At 40.0% G+C, this 21665-nt stretch overlaps 1 protein-coding gene across 1 annotated transcript in view; it reads right to left on the reverse strand.

The window, feature by feature from the left end:
* The window catches only part of SLC25A13 (solute carrier family 25 member 13), a 396949-nt gene that overhangs the window by 314373 nt on the left and 60911 nt on the right, over positions 1-21665 (reverse strand). Inside the window, exon 4 of the mRNA XM_053714082.1 lies at positions 11903-12018. Within this exon, the coding sequence (XP_053570057.1) occupies positions 11903-12018 (116 nt within the window). The remainder of the gene's footprint in view (positions 1-11902; positions 12019-21665) is intronic.

Consider the following 21665-nt stretch of genomic DNA (forward strand, 5'->3'; position numbering starts at 1 on the left):
ATTTATCAGTTGGTGTGCTTTGGGTCCCCGCAGTTTACCAGGCTTTGCCTCCTACCTTTTAACTTGAGTACCGGTGGTCTAGGTGGCAGGATGGCCTTAACTTACGTGACTTATGTTCACTTAGAGTTTCTCAGTCACGGGCGCCACATCCTGATCCCCACCTCAATATCCTGCTCAGACTGTCTTCACACACTATGTACAGATAGGCTAAGTGCAAGAGCCACTTCCTTGCGCTCAGACTATCTGTGCACAGAAAGCCCCACGCCCACATAGCTAAATTGTCATCATTATATTATCGCTGTGCGCACTAGTACTACAGGCAGCTGCATTAAATTGCATTTACAACATTTTCCCTCATGCAGATCCACCTCCCGCTCTCGACGCCCCTTGCTGGGTTCACTAACTATTATTGGCAGCATAGCATTTTTAATTAATTTTAGTTTCACACAAATATTAAAATGTAAAACATTTTACATTGTTTGAGGGGGCACAGCATTTGATTTGGGCGGGCATTGCCCCCCCTTGGAGCCGACCCTGATTTATATCCACCTTTGATTTGGTAGAATGCAAGACTTTAACACTCGTTATCTGCTGGAGCATGCCTAGAAGCAAATAAGTTGCTGTGAAATACAATGCCTTTGTTCCTGATGCTAAACACTGATAAGGGGGGGGGGGGGGGGGGGTGGATCAGACATCTCCAGACAGCATGTCTATGTAACTAATTTTGCTTATTTTTGAAAATTATTTTAAAATACTTGCAAACTATTTTTACTTAGTTAGCCCTTTTAGGATACACACATATCTCAAAATGTTTTATGGCACTTTAAAAGCAAAATGGAAGAGTTTGGGCAGAAGGCCCAGGACCAGGTCAAGATCTCTACCTCCCTGGGTCCCTAAACTACAGCCGCTCCTCCCTAGGTCTCTTGATTGCAAGAGAGTAACAGACTTTCTATGTGTTAACTTCCTGGGGTTAACTGTCTGAGTCAATGAAAGTTGTGCAGCTGTCTGAGTGATGACGAGCACCCAGGAATGTAAGTTTTTCAGGGTCATGAGATGTGTTGAGTACCCAGTCCAGTTTGAGAGCGCAGTCCATTTCCATATTGTGTTTATTTATTTATATACTGTATAGGTTTGATATATCTTGCACTCACTGTTCAAATACACACCTGCCTGGGTGCTCTAATAAAACTAAAACCTTTATGTAAAGCACACGTCTTCATCATGAAAATATTAATTTATTCAATAATGAAGACCTGCGAGTGCATATTTATAGACTTGTGCTTTACATACAGTAGGACTATATAGAGAACATACCTATGATAAAGTTTAATTTATAAATTAGGTGCAATAAGACATTAACAACAGTAAATAATAATAATAAGAATAATAAAACAGAACAATTAGAAAAATAAAAATTATGTGAATTAAGCAAAATAAGGATAATTTGAAAACAAGCACTGCAATAACATGAGAGTTGATCGGATAATTGAGACAGCTACTAAGTGACTAATGGATGGGTAGCACATACAGTGTGAAGATAGTGGGGGAAAAAACAAAACGCAAGACCACTTGAGATTTCATCACGTTATTCAGGACAGCGCACAATATAAATTAAGATTGTATGGACTGCAGTCGACCATGGATAAGTGATATCAATATAACTGAAACAGCAGATACAGGGGATTTTAGTGTGTGTGTATATATAGATAGATAGATAGATAGATAGATAGATATCAGTAGCCAACATTTACATGGAGCACTACGAAACAGCAGTGATGGGAATCTACCATAAGCCTGAAGTATTATTCTATAAAAGATACATCGACGATTTGTTAATTGTCTGGAGTGGCACAGTCTCGGAGCTTGAAACATGGTTTGCGCAGTTGAACTCTCTTTGCAATCCAGTAAAGTTCAAGTTGAAATGTCAAGCATTGAGTTCCTGGACCTAAATATCTTCAAAAGGGAGAATGGCCAATTAGGGACTTCACTGTTTAGGAAACCGACCGACAGAAATTCAATTCTGCATGCTACTAGCAATCATCCAGTAGCACTCCTCAAAGCAATTCCGAAAGCCCAACTCTGTCAGACTATTAGGAATAATAGTGACAAGACTAGAAGAGATCAGCAACTTGAAGAAATGCAACAACGTTTCACGAAAAGAGGATACAATCCCCGCCTGGTCTATCAGAGTAGAGTGCGAGCTGAAAATGATGACAAAACTCGGACTTCTTCCAGGAACAAGGATGAGCAGAGAATGACATTCAAGACTATATATAGTCCCCTGACAAGATCTTTGGGAAAGTCATTAAGAGAACATTGGCACATTGTGCAGGGTGATCCATCACTTCCATTCAGCAATTGGCAACATCCTAGAGTGGGGTATAAACGCAATAAAAACCTTAAAGATCTTCTGATGCTAACAGATCCGACTCACTGTTATACCCCTGAGACATGGTTGTCACAGAAAAAGAAACTAGGGTGTTATAGGTGCTTAGGATGTACGATCTGCAACTCTATGATTCCAGGGGCCACCTTTGGCCACCCTCACCGCATCCAGAGATACAAGATCAGACATGTATTAACTTGTACCACCACCCATGTGGTATACTTACTAAACTGTAGCTGTGGGCGTTTTCATGTGGGTAAAACCGCAGACGATGCCAGAACTCTGTTTGCCAACCATAGGTCTTCAATCAGGACAGCACTTAAAAAGGGTTCAAGTGACCAGCCAGTAGCGAGACACTTTGTGGAAAAAGGTCATGGACTCCAGGATTTAAGATTCACACTAATAGACCATGTCCCCCCATTGAGGCGAGGGGGTGACAGGGATACACTCCTTCTACAAACTGAGGCCAAGTGGATCTTTCGACTAAACACTCTTCAACCACATGGACTGAACACTATGTTTGATTGGCACTGTTTTCTATAGACTGTAGTTTTCTGCCTTGTGCCATAATAAGAATGTCTTGGAACCCACTTAAACGAATTGGGAGAGTCCACTTACCATTCAATTCAGTTCACCTAAGTGTCTTTGACACTCTCTACACCCTGTATTGGTGATTTGGGCTTTCAACTATGTTTATTTTCCCTTCTTTCTTTGTATTCTGTATGTGTTTCTTATTGTGGGTATGTGGAGAGCTTGGATGATGTTATTTGTAAGTTTTCGCTATTGCATTTACCATTTATTATTTCTTCTTTTTGGGGGTGACACTTTATCACATTACTGCTGTCTGGTAACCATATCTTTGTTAGTCTTAACCCTGTCTTTGGTCCCAATCCTTGTGATATCTATGGCTATAATATTCATATGTATGGGGATTATCTCTCTGGCGATGATTATGGCAGAATATGGCCAATATGGTCAATGTGATAACTACAGCTTTACCTTTTGAATATGGAAGCTCTTGTCTGACTGAGTATGTGAAGGTGCGACTATCGGTTCTCTGACTGTGGTGGTATATATTTACTGATGTGTGGTGTTCGATTGTACATCATTGACCCTTATATTTTGTTGTACTTTAATTACATTAAGTGCTGCGCTCAGCTAACTTCATGCGCGTGTGTGTATTCCAGTGCTGCAGATCGTATGTGCGACTCGATGCTAATGGTCACTGTGGCAACGGTAAACAATTCCGGTGATTGGCCGATTGCCCCCCACGTGAGAGTCCTGTGCAGTTCCGGGTTCCCTACCCAGCGTTGTGTACCGATGCGGCAGTGAATGGCTACTGAGTCTCTGGTTTATGTCTCCATTCTGGTGAGTTATTAACTAGTAGTTTGATTCTGGTCTTTAGCACCTTTGACTTTATATGGAGCATCAAATGGCAGTATGATTGATTTGAAACCCTCATTTTACTTATTACGTGATCTGTTTGTATTTCACGTTTGTTTCCATTGCATCACAGTTTCCGTATTGTGCACTTGGGCTGTCACTATCATGTTAGAGCCAGGATGGCTCATCTATACATATATTTTTATACGATAAAACATATTTTTTATGATAGCACTTGTTTGTGTATAATGTGACTCAGTGGTCACTATGGTTACCAATTTGGCGGTTTTTTTGTCTAATTGAGGGGAGGGGTTTGGGTCTACACAGTGTATAAAGTCACTATTGTTTGTTAAACACATTGTCTGAGGAAGGGGATTTTTGTCCTTGAAACGTCACTATTTTGCAGTAAATTATTTCACTACAAAAGACCAGCGAGTGCAAGTTTGTTTCTTTATATATATATATATATATATATATATATATATATATATATATATATATATATATATATATATATATATATATATATATATATATATATATATATATATAATGGGATGAGAAAGTGGTGAAGGTGAGGCTAAAATAGGATTGTATACAATAGAAAACCTACAATACTTTTCAAGCTACTATAATCCTAATTATGGGTTATTACCAACATACATTATTCAGGGCTTTCTTTCACCCACTCTTATTACACAATAGAGAGAAGACACTATATATGCAGAAGACTCCACACCCTGCACATTCTACTATTCATATTTTAGACGTGTAAAATTGTGTTAATTTATCTCTTCAGATTCTAACATCTGTTGGTAAGAGAATGGAGTCACAGCATAATCTTTGTAGTAAAACTTTTTTTTTTTATTTCTTAAATTAATGAATACTTAAACTATGAAAAAATTAAGGATTAAAAATAAAGATATATATTTTAAATAAAATAAACCACCAAATTCACTTTCCAAGACAAACATTAAGGTAAAATATTTTTATATATATATATATATATATATATATATATATATATATATATATATATATATATATATATATATATTCTTACTGTATATAAAGCACAAGTCTATATATATGCACTCACAGATCTTCATTATTGAATAAATTAATATTTTCATGATGAAGACTTGTGCTTTACATTAAGGTTTTATTTTTAGAAGAGCACACAGGCAGGTGTGTATTTGGACAGTGAGTGCAAGATACACCGAACCTATAGAGTATATAAACAAATAAGCAAAACATGGAAATTATATATATATATATATATATATATATATATATATATATATATATATATATATATATATATATATATATATATATATATATATATATATATATAAAAAAAAAAAAAGGAGCACATCATATTCGACTTCAACCAAACCCATGTGCAGTTAGGTAGAATGTTGCACGAGTGACTCTGGGGTTATGAATCGGACAAGGAGAAGAATAACGAGCAGGTCCTACGTAGCATTATCAGTATACACACAGTTGTGCTCATAAGTTTACATACCCTGGCAGAATTTATGATTTCTTGGCCATCTTTCAGAGAATATGAATGATAACACAAAAACATTTCTTTCACTCATGGTTAGTGTTTGGCTGAAGCCATTTATTATCAATCAATTGTGTTTACTCTTTTTAAATCATAATGACAACAGAAACTACCCAAATGACCCTGATCAAAAGTTTACATATCCTGGTGATTTTGGTCTGATAACTTGCACACAAGTTGACACAAAGGGGTTTGAATGGCTATTAAAAAGGTAACCATCCTCACCTGTGATCTGTGTGTGTGTGTGTGTGTGTGTATATATAAAAGGCCAATGAGTTTCTGGACTCCTGAAAGACCCTTGCATCTTTCATTCAGTGCTGCACTGACATTTCTGGATTCTGAGTCATGGGGAAAGAAAAGGAATTGTCAAAGGATCTGTGGGAAAAAGGTAGTTGAATTGTATAAAACAGGAAAGGGATATAAAAAGATCCAAGGAATTGAGAATGCCAATCAGCAGTGTTCAAACTCTAATCTAGAAAAGGTAAATGAGAGGTTCTGTTGAAACCAAACCACAGTAAGGTAGACCAACTAAAATTTCAGCCACAACTGCCAGGAAACTTGTTCGGGATGCAAAAGAAAACCCCACAAATAACTTCAGGTGAAATACAGGACTCTCTGAAAACATGTGGTGTGGCTGTTTCAAGATAAGCAGAAAAACAGCAGCACCTTCTTAATGCAGAAAAACTTCCTTTATTGATGGAACATCATGGCAGACAAGAAAGATACAACGTTTCGGTCACAAACTGACCTTAATCATGTTCAAGATACACAATAAGGAGGCACTTGAAGAAAGATTGGCTGCATGGTCAAGTCGCCAGAAGAAAGCCATTACTACGCAAATGCCACAAAGTATCCTGCTTACAATACGCCAAACAGCACAGAGACAAGCCTCAAACCTTCTGGCACAAAGTCATTTGGAGTGATGAGACCAAAATTGAGCTTTTTGGCCACAAACATAAACGCTACATTTGGAGAGGAGTCAACAAGGCCTATGATGAAAAGTACACCATTCCTACTGTGAAACATGGAGGTAGATTGCTGATGTTTTGGGGATGTGTGATCTACAAAGGCACAGGAAATTTGGTCAGAATTGAAGGCAAGAGGAATGCAGTATGTTATAAAAAAAATACTGGAGGAAAATGTGCATTCATCAGCCCGGAAGCTGCGCACGGGACGTACTTGGACATTCCAACATGACAATGATCCTAAACACAAGGCCAAGTCGACCTTTCATTGGCTACAGCAGAATAAAGTAAAGGTTCTGGAGTGGCCATCTCAGTCTCCTGCCCTTAATATAATTGAGCCACTCTGGGGAGATCTCAAACGTGCAGTTCATGCAAGACAGCCCAAGAATTTACAGGAACTGGAGGCTTTTTGCCAGGACGAATGGGCAGCTTTACCATCTGAGAAGATAAAGAGCCTCATCCACAAATGACTTCAAGCTGTCATTGATGTTAAAGGGGGCAATACACAGTATTAAGAACTGTGGTATGTAAACTTTTGATCAGGGTCATTTGGGTAGTTTCTGTTGTCATTATGATAAAGAGTAAAACATATATATATATATATATATATATACACACATATACATATACATATACACACACTTAGTATTGCTCTCTAAACATTGCATTTTTGTGGCTAAACTGATAGCTCACAGAGACTGGAGGAGAGACTCTATTGGTTACTGCTGTAGCTAAGGAGGAAGCCCACCCCTAACAACGAAGGCAAGCAAGGACTGGAGGAGAGAGGAGAGTGGTGATTTGATCAGAGAGGTCATAAAAAAAAAAAAAAAAAAAAAAAAAAAGAGAAAGAAACGTTGGTGGGTTGGAAGTTTTGTTTTGGGAGAAGGGAGAAACTGGCATAGCAGAATTAACAGCAAATCCTTCACTACAGACACCTTTCAGCAGAGAAACAAGACAGAAAGTGAAAAAGCCTGTCCCCTTACTGGTAATGCAGTGGTCTGATCGATGTGAACAAGGCTTTCTTCAATTGAAACAGAGTTTGACCAATGCCCCGGTTTTAGCCTACGCTGAATCCCGCAAGCCCTATGAGCTCCATGATGATGCTAGCAGAGAAGGACTGGGTGATGTGTTGTATCAAGAACACGATGGGCGTCTGAGACCTGTTGCTTACGTGAGTCGAAGCCTTACTCCATCGAAGATAAATTATCCTACCCACAAGTTGGAATTTTTGGCGTTGAAATGGGCTGTCATGGACAAGCTAAAAGAATACCTGTATGGTGCCGAATTTGAGGTTAAAACCCACTCACATATGTCCTTACCATGGCCAAGCTGGATTCCATGGGACATCGATGGTTGGCAACACTATCTAGTTTCCAATTCAGCTTGAAGTACCGACCTGGAGTTGGAAATAGGGATGCGGATGCACTATCAAGGAGACCCTATGACCAGCTAACTCATAAGGAAGAGTGGACTAAACTGACAGAAAGCATTCAGGCTTTGTATCAAGAGATTGAGTACCGAGCCAGAGGAGCGACAGAGACTGAAGTCCTTAGAGTCACCATTGCTGGGGTCCCAAAGTTCTACTGTGACTTGACCCAGGTGAGGGATGAGGGACTGCCTACCTTTTTCAATAAAGACTTGAGAAAGGATAAAGCAGAAGATCCTCTTTATTCTCTGACTTTGAAAGCCTTAGAGAGTGGCTGCTCAGAACTTCTATTCACAGCAGGCTCCCCAAAGGAGGCTCGATTGGTTTACAAGGAGTTGGATCGATTTCAGCTCTCAAACGGGGTGGACTACCAAAGGGGCCCCTCCGATGATTCAGAAGAGAGTTGGCAGCTGTTTCTTTCAGAGAAGCATAGGGGTACAGTGTTGAATGCATTACACGATTGAGCATGGACACCTGGAACCTGATAGAACTTTTAAGTTAGTCAGGGATCGTTTCTACTGGCCATGTATGCAAACTGAGATTGAAAGTTACTGTCACTCCTGTCTTCACTGCATCCAGAGGAAGACTTTGCCTTCCAGAGCTGCCCCAATGGGCCATCTACAGAGTCAAGGTCCCATGGATATGGTGTGCATTCATTTCTTGTGTCTGGAACCAGACACGAGTGGTCAAGGGAACGTATTAGTAGTAACTGATCATTTCACCCATTATGCTCAGGCTTATCCAAAAAGAGATCAAAGAGCTATTACTGTTGCCAAAGGGTTCTTCGTTCATTATGGATTACCTCAGAGAATTCACTCTGATCAAGGAAGAGATTTTGAAAACATGCTCATTAAACAGCTATTGGATCTTCTGAGAATTAAGAAGTCGAAAACATCCTCAAGGGGATCCTCAACCTGAGAAGTTTAATCGTACCCTTCTTGACATGCTTGGAACCCTTCCATCTGACCGAAAACAGCACTGGAGCAGGCACATTTCTGCTGTGGTTCATGCCTATAACAGTACTGAAAATGATGCAACAGGTTATTCACCATATAGGCTGATGTTTGGGAGAGAAGCTTGTTTGCCAGTGGACTTGGCTTTCGGAATCTCAATAGACCGAACTTCAGTTACGTCTTACAGGGGCTATGTGGACAGACTCAGAAAGAACCTAAAGATGGCCTATGAGAAGGCCCAAGAAGCTTCTGATGTTAGAGGTCAGAGGAATAGGAAGAATTATGATTTGAAAGTTAGGATTCATGATTTACAGCCAGGTGACAGTGTTTTTAAGGAATCTAGGTCTCTTTGGAAAGCATAAGTTAGCTGACCGGTGGAGTTCTCAACAATATGTTACCTGTAAGCAGCTGTCTGGTCTTCCTGTATACCAGATCCGGCCTGATGGGAAGACAGGGCCTCTGAAGACCTGGCATCAAAATAATCTACTGCCCCTGAGTGAAGCCGTCAGAGTACCTGTTAGAACTGACACTTCATTACCCAAACCGTCTTCTTCCAGTTACCAGGTCTCGACCTCTACTGTCATATGAAGCTGTAACAATAGAAGACGACAGTTTTGATGATCTGGAGGTAGGATGGTTGTAGCCATCTGAGCCTATGAATGCCACTCTATCCACATCCACTGCTAATCAGCACTTGGGTGTGCTCCGGCCTGATGCACCTGAATTTCTACCCCAGGTGCAATATAATTCAAAGCTAGTAGAGCAAGACTACCAGTTAGTCCAAGAACCTAATGAAGGGCTTCCAGAAGGGAGTTCCTCTGAACCTGATGTAGAGCTTTTTGAGGAAAGTCACCTTGAACCTGATCAAAAATCCGAAGAGACTGACCTTGAGCCGAAAGAACAGAGACCCCCACTCAGATTAACATATGACACTCCTGGAACAAGCTCAGAAGGAGCGATTTCCACTGTTCGTAGACTTCCTGATTCTCAGGCATATTCTATAGTGGTACTAGTGATTGATGTCCTCAACCCACCTCCCGACACACCTTGGTGACAGTTTCTATTGTCTAATACTTTTGTTAGGAAATGTCATAAAATGAACCTAAGATTACAGGCTTAAGATGTTGGTCTATATGTAAGGTTAGTATATAAATGTTATTATTAACTGCTCTAATTTTATCTCTTTGGGGGACCAAAGATTTTTTTTATTTTTTTTAAGGGGCTGGATGTAGCACAGGCTGAGTATTGTTCTCTAAAACATTGCAGTTTTGTGGCTAAACTGATTGCTCACAGAGACTAACAATGAAGGCAAGCAAGGACTGGAGGAGAGAGGAGAGTGGCGATTTGATCAGAGAGGCCGTTTTAAAAAAAAAAAAAAGAAACGTCGGTGGGTTGGTAGTTTTGTTTTGGGAGAAGAAGGGAGAAAGCCTGGCATAGCAAGATTAACAGCAAATCCTTCACCAGACACCTTTCAGCAGAGAAATGAGACAGAAAGTGAAAAATCCTGTTCCCTTACTGGTAATGCAGCTCCTTCTGAATGTGGATCACCACATCAGTTAATTTTGTTTACTCTGTGGCACTTTGTGAAGATACCCCTTTCCATCCTGTGGATTACAAATATTGTTTTACCAGAGGCCGAGTACTCAATCACAGCAGTTAATGTTTACTCTGTAACACTTTGCGAAGATACCCCTTTCCATCCTATGTATTACAAATATTGTTTTACCAGATGGTAAAAACAGAATTTTAAACCACAGAATTTAAAGGGCATGCAGACTTTGGGTGTGTGTAAGATACCCACTGGCCAGTGTTTAGTTAGAACCAGAATCAGACTTAGATAGGCTATTATAGTCAGCTATATTACTTTTAGATACTAATTGCACAGTATTGGTGTATTGTGTATTTGACAGTTTTGTTCACCACTCGCTCAGTGCATTTCAGGCAAGGCCTCTGACTGCCGGCTAAAGTGAACAAACCTAAATCCTGAGAATAAAGCAAAATTGGTGATAAAAGTAAATTGGAAAGCTGTTTAAAATTACATGCCCTATTTAAAAACATGAAAGGTTTTTTGGACTTGACTGTCCCTTTAAGGGATAAACAATTATACAGTACTGTCCCTCTGAGCATGCTACAACTGCATAGTTAAACATGAAAGTTCTCAGTTCCAAGCAGCAGTGCACTCTCACTTAATCCTCACGCATGCACATTGTGGCACTCATCTTCATATGCCCAATCCATCAATTTTACCTGAGCATAGTTTGTTATAGTAAAAAGCAGGCACCTAGAAACAGAGAAAACTGTAGAACAAACCAATAGGAAAACAGCTGAACGTAAGTGAATTTGTATTGTGCATGCATGGGACCCGTTGTTAGAAAACATCCCTCTGCACTCTCTCTAAAGAGAGAATAAAAAAAAAAAAAAACACACAACAGATTTATAAATAAAAATATAGTTTGGAGGTCAGGATTTAAGTTACTAGTCCACTTAAAGGGATAGGAAAGTCAAAATTAAAACTTGCATGATTCAGATAGAGCATGTCATTTTAAGACACACTTAAATTTACTTCTATTTTCAAATGTGCTTCGTTCTCTTAGTATCCCTTGTTAAAAATGAATACGCACATATCATAAACTAGTGGGAGCTGCTGCCAATTGGTGCCTGCACACATTTATCTCTTGTGATTGGCTAACTAGATGTGCTCAGCTTCATGCCAGTAGTGCAATGCTGTCCATTCAGCAATGGATAACAAGAGAATTAAGCAAATTTGATAGTAGAAGTAAATTGGAAAGTTGTTTAAAATTGTATGTTCTATCTGAATCATAAAAGAAAATTTTAGGGTTTACTATCCCTTTAATGTTAATGAAAGGAGAAAGTTATTCTCCTCACATGTCCTCAATAATGTTTTGTCTTCTTGCAGAAGTAACAGAGAGGCAGTTCCTATCAGCTGGTGAAGATTAGCAGGATATATAAAGGCAATACTGCAGTATTCAATTAAATAAAAAAAATATGTATTTATTTTCATTCAATATGTATATGCTGCTCTTTCAAATACATGATATAATATTTTTGACTACAACATAACAGACATAGTAAATGTATCCCATACCATAGGTGCAAAAGAAGGCAAATTATTTAGAATGCTTTAGAATAAAGCCCGATTCTGCAGTATAGTAATCCCATGAAGCTTAAATATTTAGAGGAATAACCACAAAATCTTACCAAAAGTAACTTCTCCTTTCCCTGTTTTGTCAAAGAGCTGGAAAGCAACCATGAACAAAGCATCAGGGGCACACAAGACCGATTCAAAAGCTACAAATTCTTGGAATGAAATTAACCTGAGAACACAGAAGAAAAAGGAATACAAAATTATTACAATAAGAGATAAATGATAATCAGATCAGTGGACTATATGTTTATTAGACATTATACACACACATTATATATATATATATATATATATATTATATATATACACACACACACACACACACACACACACACATACATATATATATATATATATATATATATATATATATATATATATACACACACACACATATATATATATATATATATATATATATATATATATATATATATATATATATATATATATATATATTATTATTATTTTATTAAATAAAGAATAAAAAAGTAAACCATGTCCAGCACTTCACATAAAGTCATGAATAAATATGGAGAAGGAACTGTGAGCATCTCAAAACTAACCACACATACACGGTTGTCAATGATTATGCAACAAAGTAATTTATTACTGTGATATTAGAAAATAATGTGCAAAAAATTAAACAAAAAAAATGATACAATTCATCATCAAAAGAATCCCATATCAAGAATATGCAATTCATTCATCACCCCTCAAACATACAGAAGAGCTCTATTATCCAAAATTTCAGTGCGTCCACTGAAAAATGCAAATAAGCCGTGTTAAAGTAAAGTTCATCTGGAGAATGAACGACACTCTTCCTAATATGTATGCCTTACTGGATCTTATCAAGGAAAGTTCAAAGTGGTACAGAGCGTGTTTGCAGGTGTTCAAATAACACTGTCGGGGCAGACATATATCAGAGTCCCTGTAAAGAGTCCCCACCACTCACTCTACACAAGAGAGAGCTGAACAAATGCCAAAGGGGCCGAGCATTTCATTCAGCAGGGATAACAGCGTCCTGTTCCATATCAGGTGTAACGCCAAGCCACTGAACGTTACCTATGTTACCCGAGTCCTGAGTATCAAAAGTTCTTCACCCCCGTGTTTTCGTTGGAGCAAGATAGCCACCGCCCACCACCTTTCCAAAGGTTCCACTGTAAAATCTGAGAGATCCAGTCAGGGGTAACTGTAAATTTGAACGCTGTAATTCCAAATAGCGTGGAAGTCAGCTGCAAGCCGATACTGACTGTTGCTACACGTGTTTCACCCTACGTCACAGAAGGCTTTCTCAAGCTGAATGAATCAATATCCGGTCTAAAGATTCAGCTCCTATTTAAGCACAGACCAAAAAGGTGAATTAAAACAGTATGTATAATTGCACATATTTAAACAAACCGCAATAGTTATAGCCACCTTGGCAATAACTAAATACATAAATAAAATATTGAATGTTGCTTCATTTAACAACCGTGATGGGCTCAAAGTATATTTGACTTGCCTAATCTCATATATAATATAATGGCAAGAGAATGCTTAAAGGTATATACACAATTAAATTAATAACATCCAAACATAAGGATAATAGCCTAATATAGATAACACATCAGTATGGCATTACAGAGAGATGCTAATAAATACTAACCAGTTTTAACTCTCTAAAATAAAAATGCCATAATTAATTACTAAGAAAAGGGGCGTAACTTAGTTCTTCATTAAGACCATTGGGCTGCAGCGAGTGTAAATTATATATCCATTTACACTCAGATTTTAATAAAAGATTATCCCAATCGCCCCCTCTATCTCTGATGTCTATTAGTTCAAGGCCCATACATTTTAGATCTTGCACGCTGCTCTGATGCACCTCAAAGAAATGTCTTGCAACACCACTATCTTTAATTTTTTCATTAAGTATATCTCTCCTGTATTCCTTCATGCGTTCCATGAACTTACGATAGGTTTTACCTACGTAGAATTTTGGGCATGAGCAAATAGCAACGTAGACTACCCCCCTCACTGCGGCAAGTAATATGGCCCTTAATTTTATGTGGGTGACCCCTAGTATCAATCATTATCTGACCCTTGGAAATGTGCTTACACATTTTGCACTTGCCACATTTATAGCAACCATCTTTCTTTTGGTATAAAAAAGAACTATCCACCATGCAGGTCAAATTCCCAGTTACTCCCACTTTTTATACTACACACAAAGATACACCCAGCCCCGGGGTAACTTCAAATTTGTGACCGATTCCTCAACATTATCCCCAAGTATCTGCTGATATTGAGTGGAATCCATGCGACCCTCAACTTTAACAAGATTCCCAGTACCGGCAAAGGCCACACAGCATGATGGAACATCCACCAAATTTTACTGTGGGTAGCAAGTGTTTGTCATGGGACTCTGTGTTCTTTTGCCACCATGCATAACGCCCCTTGTTATGAACAAATAACTCAATCTTTGTTTCATCAATCCACAGCACCTTCTTCCAAAATGAAGCGGTCTTGTCCAAATGTGCATTTGTGGCGTGAGCAGAAAAGGCTTCTACCGCATCACTCTCCCATACAGCTTCTTCTTGTGCAAAGTGTGCTGAATTGTTGAATGATGCACAGTGACACCATCTTCAGCAAGATGATGTTGTAGGTCTCTGGAGGTGGTCTGTGGGCTGTTTTTGACCGTTCTCACCATCCATTGCCTTTGCCTCTCCGATATTTTACTTGGCCTGCCACTTCAGGCCTTAACAAGAACTGTGCCTGTGGTCTTCAATTTCCTCACAGTGGACACTGACAGCTTAAATCTCTGCAATAGCATTTTGTAGCCTTCCCCTAAATCATAATGCTGAACAATCTTTGATTTCAAGTCATTTGAGAGTTGTTTTGAGGCCCCCATGTTGCCACTCTTCAGAGGAGAGTCAAAGAGAACAACAACTTGCAATTGGCCACCTTAAATACCTTTTCTCATGATTGGATGCACCTGTCTATAAAGTGCAAGGCTTAATGGGCTCACCAAACCAATTGTGTGTTCCAATTAATCAGTACTAGGTAGTCACAGGTATCCAAATCAACAAAATGACAAGGGTGCCCACATTTATGCACCTGTCTAATTTCGTTTTGATGCATATTGCACATTTTCTGTTAATCCAATAATCCTCATTTCACTACTGAAATATTACTGTGTCCTTCAGTTATTTGAGATAGATCTATATATATATAAAATCTATCTATCTATATCTCTCTCTATATATATATATATATATATATATATATATATATATATATATATATATATATATATATATATATATATATATATATATATATATATATATCTAATATCATAAATTATGCTTAACTGATAATTTAATTTCCATCTGTATGGGAAGAGTCCACAGCTGCATTCCTTACTTGTGGGAAATACTGAACCTGGCCACCAGGAGGAGGCAAAGACACCCCAGTCAAAGGCTTAACTACCTCCTCCACTTCCTCATAATCCTAGTCATTCTGCCAAGGGAACAAAGGAGAAATATCAGGGTGAAAAGGTGCCAGAAGAAAAAAATTAAAATTTAGGGCAGTCCATCGGAGAACACGGGAGGGAGCTGTGGACTCTTCCCATACAGATGGAAATTAAATTATCAGGTAAGCATAATTTATGTTTTCAATCTTAATATGGGAAGAATCCACAGCTCCATTCCTTACTTGTGGGAAACATATACCCAAGCTCTAGAGTACACAGAATGCTAACGGGAGGGGAAAAAGGAGACGCGGACCCTAATCTGAGGGCACCACAGCCTGCAAAACCTTTCTACTCAAAAAATATCAACCTTGTAAAATTTTGGGAAGAGTATGTAAGGAGAACCAGGTAGCCACCTTACAAATCTGATCCATAGAGGCCTCATTTTTGAAGGCCTAAAGAGGAAACCACTGCTCTCGTAGAATGAGCCGTAATCCTAGAGGAAGCTTATGTCCCGCCGTTTCTATGCTAAACGGATGACACTCCTCAGACAAACGATAAGAAAGTCGAAGAGGCCCTCTGACCCCTACGCTTCCTGGAAACAGAACAGACCGAGAAAGAGGTCTGTCTAAAATTTCTTTGTGGCCCAAAGATAGAACTTCAAGGCACAAACCACATCCAGAAATACGTTAAACGTTCCTTCGATGAAGAAGGATTAGGACATAAGAAAGGAACCACAATCTCTTGATTGATGTTGCAAATTGACCCAACCTTAGGAAGAAAACCTAACTTGGTTTGCATGAAAAGCCAGATAAGGGACGGACGCATTGCAAGGCAGCAATCACAGATACTCTGCGCGCAGAAGCAATAGCCAGTAGAAAGGAACCTTCCAAGACAACCAACCATTTAATGTCTACTTCATGCATAGGCTCTAAAGGGACACTAAAACCAAATGTTTTCTTTCAAGGTTCAGATAGAGCATGCAATTTTAAGCAACTTTCTAATTTACTCCCATTATAAATTTTTCTTTGTTCTCTTGCTATCTTTAACTTAAAAAGAAGGCATCTAAGCTTTTTAATTAGTTCAGACACTTTTTTTTTTTTAAATCTTCTTTTTATTGAAAATTTAAATATTCACAATAACATATTTCAACATGGAAATGGTTCATAATATATAAAATTGCTAGTTAGAGCTAAATGTTCATGTGATTCGTTGCTGCTTTATAGTTGTAATTCCATATTTGCTATGCAGTTAGTTTGTGTAGTCTCTCAAATGAGCAAGAGTGGGGATAGGGGGGGGACATGGGTTCGAAGCAACAAGTAAACAAACAAATCAATAAAACAAATATGATGTCTTATGTCTGCGTATCTTTATTTGGATCGGCACTGGTTCTTGGAGTATGCGATTATTGAGGTGTTGTATGGTCTGTTCGCTGTGAGGAAAGGATGTGCACCCTTTTCGTTTGATAGCTATTTGTACAACCATCTAGGGAGAAGTGGTGGCAGTTTGAGGGGCATGTGTAGTAAGTGTAGTGTTTAGGGACTCCTGCCAGATAAATTTAGCGTCTAGGAAGGTGTCCATTTTATTGCGGGATAGGTAGCCATATTGTTCTAACGTAAATTGTTCTTCTACTTCCTCGAGCCATAATGTTTTGGAAAGGGTCAGGCGTTTCTTCCAATTACGGGCTATTAGTTTTCTTGCACTATTGAGGCCTATTTGAAGTACTAGAAGTCGTAAGCGACACAGTAATTTAGGGAGGTCATTGAGCAATGCCATTTTTGGGTTTAGTGTAAATTCAGCTGAAATGCTTTGTTTGAAATGTTGCTCTATCGATTTCCATAGGGGGCGTATTTTAGGGCATCGCCACCACATGTGCATGAGGCTACCATGTCCTTTGCAGCATCGCCAACATCTATCTGATAGGTTTCGGTAGATACTACTTAGTTTCGATGGGGTTAAGTACCACCGCAGGATAATCTTATAATTAAGTTCTAGTATTACTGGCAAGGTCGAGGATTTTTTGACAGATATGAATATGTTGGCCCAGTTGTCATCTGTTATGTGACCACCTATGTCTGTATTCCATTTAGCCGAGTATGGGGGCAGGGTGTCTCTAATGTTCTTGGTTAAAAGTTTGCGGGAGAGCGAAAGTGTTCCCTCCATGGCACAATGTTTCAAATGTGGTGGGCTTTCTTAGTACGTCGGCTTTGAATGGGGAGGTATGTATAAAGTGGTGTAATTGTGCGTATTTTAGCCAATTGTTGTATTTGCCTTGAGCTATGTTGGTTAGTTTGTCTCTTTCTAAAAGTTTGCCTGCTTCCGTGAAGTTTAATAAAGGGATGGTGTAGTCCCATTCGGAGAGCCTCTGAAATCCCTTATCTAGGCCACCCACCATTTCCACGTTAGTTCAGACACTTTTTTATTGGTGGATGAGTTTATCCACCAATCAGCAAGAACAACTCAAGTTGTTCACCAAAAATGGGCCGGCATCTAAACTTACATTCGTGCATTTCAAATAAAAGGTACCAAGAGAATGAAGAAAATTTGATAAAAGAAGTAAATTAGAAAGTTGCTCAAAATTTAATGCTCTACCTGAATCAAGAAAGAAAAATTTTGGGTTCAGTGTCCCTTTAAGGACAAGATTTAAACTCCAAGGAGGAGCCTTAGATCTAAAACACAGGTCTGAACCAAGAAAGAGCCTTAACAAATGGCTGCACATCTGGAAGCTCTGCAAACCTCTTGTGCAGTAACACAGACAGGGCCAAAAACTGTCCCTTCAGGGGACATCCAGAAAAGCCCTTCTCCAGTTCATCCTGGAGAACAGAATAAGTAGGTCCTCCACATCTTATGATGATATGCGACGAGCAACCAGCTTACGAGCTTAAATGAGAGTAAAAATAACTATTAAAAAACCCTCTTGGCTAGGACTAAGCGTTTAATCTCCACGCAGTCAGCCTCAGAGAATCTAGACATTGATGAACAAAGAAACCTTGGTCAGCAGATCCCTGAGACAAGGTAACTTCCACGGAGGAGATGATGACATCCCCACTAGATCCGTGAACCATATTCCTTCGTGGCCAAGACGGAGCAGTCAGTATCATGGACGCCTGCTTGACTCACGCAGTCAGCCTCCGAGAATCTAGACATTGATGAACAAAGAAACCTTGGTCAGCAGATCCCTGAGACAAGGTAACTTCCACGGAGGAGATGATGACATCCCCGTGAACCATATTCCTTCGCGGCCAAGACGGAGCAGTCAGTATCACGGACGCCTGCTTGACTCAAGCCACTACACTAGGAAGTAATGGAAACGGTTGGAAAGGATACATTGGATTGAACCTCTAAGGCACTGCTGATGCATCTGTTAGCTCCGCCTGAGGATCCCTGTACCTCTTGCAAATCTCTGCAAACACTCGGGATGGAGAGACCATTCACCCGGATGAAAAGGACTGTCTGCTGAGGAAATCCGCTTCCCAGTTGTCCACACCCAGAATGTAGATTGCCGACAGCAAAATAATTGCGGGTCTCCCCCAAACTAGAATCCGAGATACTTCCCTTAAAACTAGGGAGCTTCTCATTCCCCCTTGATGGTTGATGTAAGCCACCGAGGATATATTGTTTGATTGGAATCCGATTAATTGGGACGAACCCAGCAGAGGCCAAGCTTTCAGAGCATTGTATATTGCCCGAAGATCCAAAATGAGATCAGGAGGGAGCTTTACCTCCTGAGAGCAGAGGCCATGTGCCTTCCTGGCACCCCAAACAGCTCCCCATCCTGACAGACTTGCAACCGTAGTCACAATCACCCAGGACGGTCTTGAGACGGACGTCCCTCAGGACAAGTGATCCGCACAAAACCGCCAAGAGAGCAATTCTCCCAATTGGTTGTCCAGAGAAATCTGTTGAGACAGATCCGAATGATCGCCGTTCCACTAGTTCAGCATGCACAGTTGCAACAGTCTGAGGTGAAACCTGGCAAAGGAAATTATGTCCAAACTGGACACCATGAGACCAATCACCTCCATACACCAAGCCACAGATGGCCTTAAGGAGATCTGGAGAGCAAGACATGTTGAAACTAGCTTGCAACATCTCTGGTCTGTTAGAAATCTTATGTCTTTGGAGACTATTATAGTACCAAAGATTCTACCCAGGTATTTGATACAAGAGAACTCTCTCTAGATTATCTGCCATCCATGGGATCGAAGAAGACAGAGGAGATATTCCAAATGGTCCACTCTTTGAAAAATTTCTTTAGCTAGACCAAACAGAAGTGCTGGTCCAGGAATGCAAACCTTAGGAACTGAAATTGGTCCTTGAGGATTGGTACAAGAAGGGAGCAGCCTTCAGATTTATTGTGGTCATGAACTACCCCTCTCAAACTAGGGGAAGAATGGCCCTTATTGTCTCCATCTTAAACGAGGGGACATTTAAAAACCTGCTTAAGCACTTTAGGTCCAGAATCGGAACGGAAAGTTCCCTCCCTCTTAGGGACCACGAAAAAGGTTTGAATAATATCCCAAGTCTTTAACTGCAACAGGCACCGGAATAATAACTCCTAGAGGAGAGATCCTGTACACACCCCAGAAAGGCTTACCTCCTTTCTGGTCAGGAAGACAGGAGGAATCTGTTCTTGGGTGGCTGAGACTTAAAACCCTCTTTTGTAACCCTGAGCTATGACCTCCAGGACCCATGGATTCTGCACGTCCCTGAACCAAGCGACTGAAAAGAGCGACATACTGCCCCTACATGATCCAGAAAAGGACTGGGCACCGCCCATGCATGCCGACGTAGACTCAGCGGGCTTCTTGCTCTGCTTGGCATTATTCCAGGATTGAGCCGGCTTCCAAGAGCACTTGGTTTGCTCTGGCTTAGTGGAGGACTGCTGACATGGGCTTTATCAGAACAAAAATTGTCCCTTAGATTAGTTCATATACTTTTGCGGTAGGAGGGCACCCTTGTCCCCTGTGACAGTGGAGATAATTTGAGTCCAGGCCTGGACTAGACAAAATCATTCCCTAAAGGGAAGGAAGAAGTCTAGACTTAGAAGTCATATCCGCAGACCATGACTTCAGCCAGAGCCCGACGGTCCTGAACGGAAAAAGCTGAAACCATAGCATTCAAGTGAATAAACTGCCTAATAGCAGCACAGATAAAAGAATTAACAACCCTCAAGGTCATAAATCATTTCTGAGTAACGTTGAGGGGATCCTCCACCCCGATCAAATCCTATAAGTAGTCACACCAGGAGGTAGTTTCTCCAGTAACCGCGGCAACAGCCGCCGCCGGTTGAAACAAATATCCTGTATATTGAAACATCTTAACAGAGTTTCCATATTTTATTCAAACAAAGAACTATCCTCAAGTGGAATAGTAGTATGTTTAGCAAGGGTGAAGATAATGCCATCCTTTTTAGGGACAGAACCTCACAACTCCATTGAGAGTCCAGGACCGGGACAATTTGTTAAAAGGGAGAAGAGGGGGAAAAGGAATCCAATCCTGTCCCATTAATTCTTAATGTTCGATATCTAACAGGAGCAGGCAAGGATAAGGGACCACCCTGTCCTCAAACTCTATCCAATATAGTAATTGGAGGTTCATCGGGCAATTTGGGCTCTGGAACCTCTGAATTCAGCAAAAACTTCCTTTAGAAGAAAGCGCAAATTCCTAAACTAAAGTCTGGTTCCTCCGCAGCCGGAGGTTTAGAGGCAGCAGACTCCGACCAAGAATGTTCATACTCTAAAGTCTCAGAAAAAACTTCATCCTCGGATAACCCTCAGTTAATCCAATAAATTATCTGATGTACTCTGGGAAGGAGTGCAATATGTAACCTTTCACTTGCGCTTAGCAGGGCGAGGTAAAGCATTAAAAGCCGCAGTCACCGACGTCTGAACTGCACAGTAACGTCTGGTGAAAAAAGGTCCCCTCCAGATGGAGGATCAGCAATGCTCTGGGAAAACTGCATGTTAAGAGATATAAGAATGTAGGGTACGCACCTCACTGGACGACAACTCCTCAGAGGTGGACGGCTCCGTGGTATCAAACATGTTTGATATCACATTATCAAGGAATATGAAATATAATTGAGAGGGCGGAACTAAGGCCTCCTCCCCATATAAACAGGAATTACTCATTAGGAATAGAGGGAGTGCCCTCTAAAGTAACAGAATCCTCTATCGCAATGCAATAACCGTAGAACTAGAGAAATAAAACATCTTATTTTATTCAGAAAAACGGCACCCTTATACCCCAATGGCTGGGGCACTCACCACCTCCTGTGACCCAGACAGTACAGAGATACTGTAGACACCCGGTCAGGAAAAATGGAATGAATCACATGGCGCACAATGCAGGACCATCCC

Source organism: Bombina bombina, chromosome 5, assembly GCF_027579735.1.
Source record: "Bombina bombina isolate aBomBom1 chromosome 5, aBomBom1.pri, whole genome shotgun sequence".
Lineage (NCBI taxonomy): Eukaryota > Metazoa > Chordata > Amphibia > Anura > Bombinatoridae > Bombina > Bombina bombina.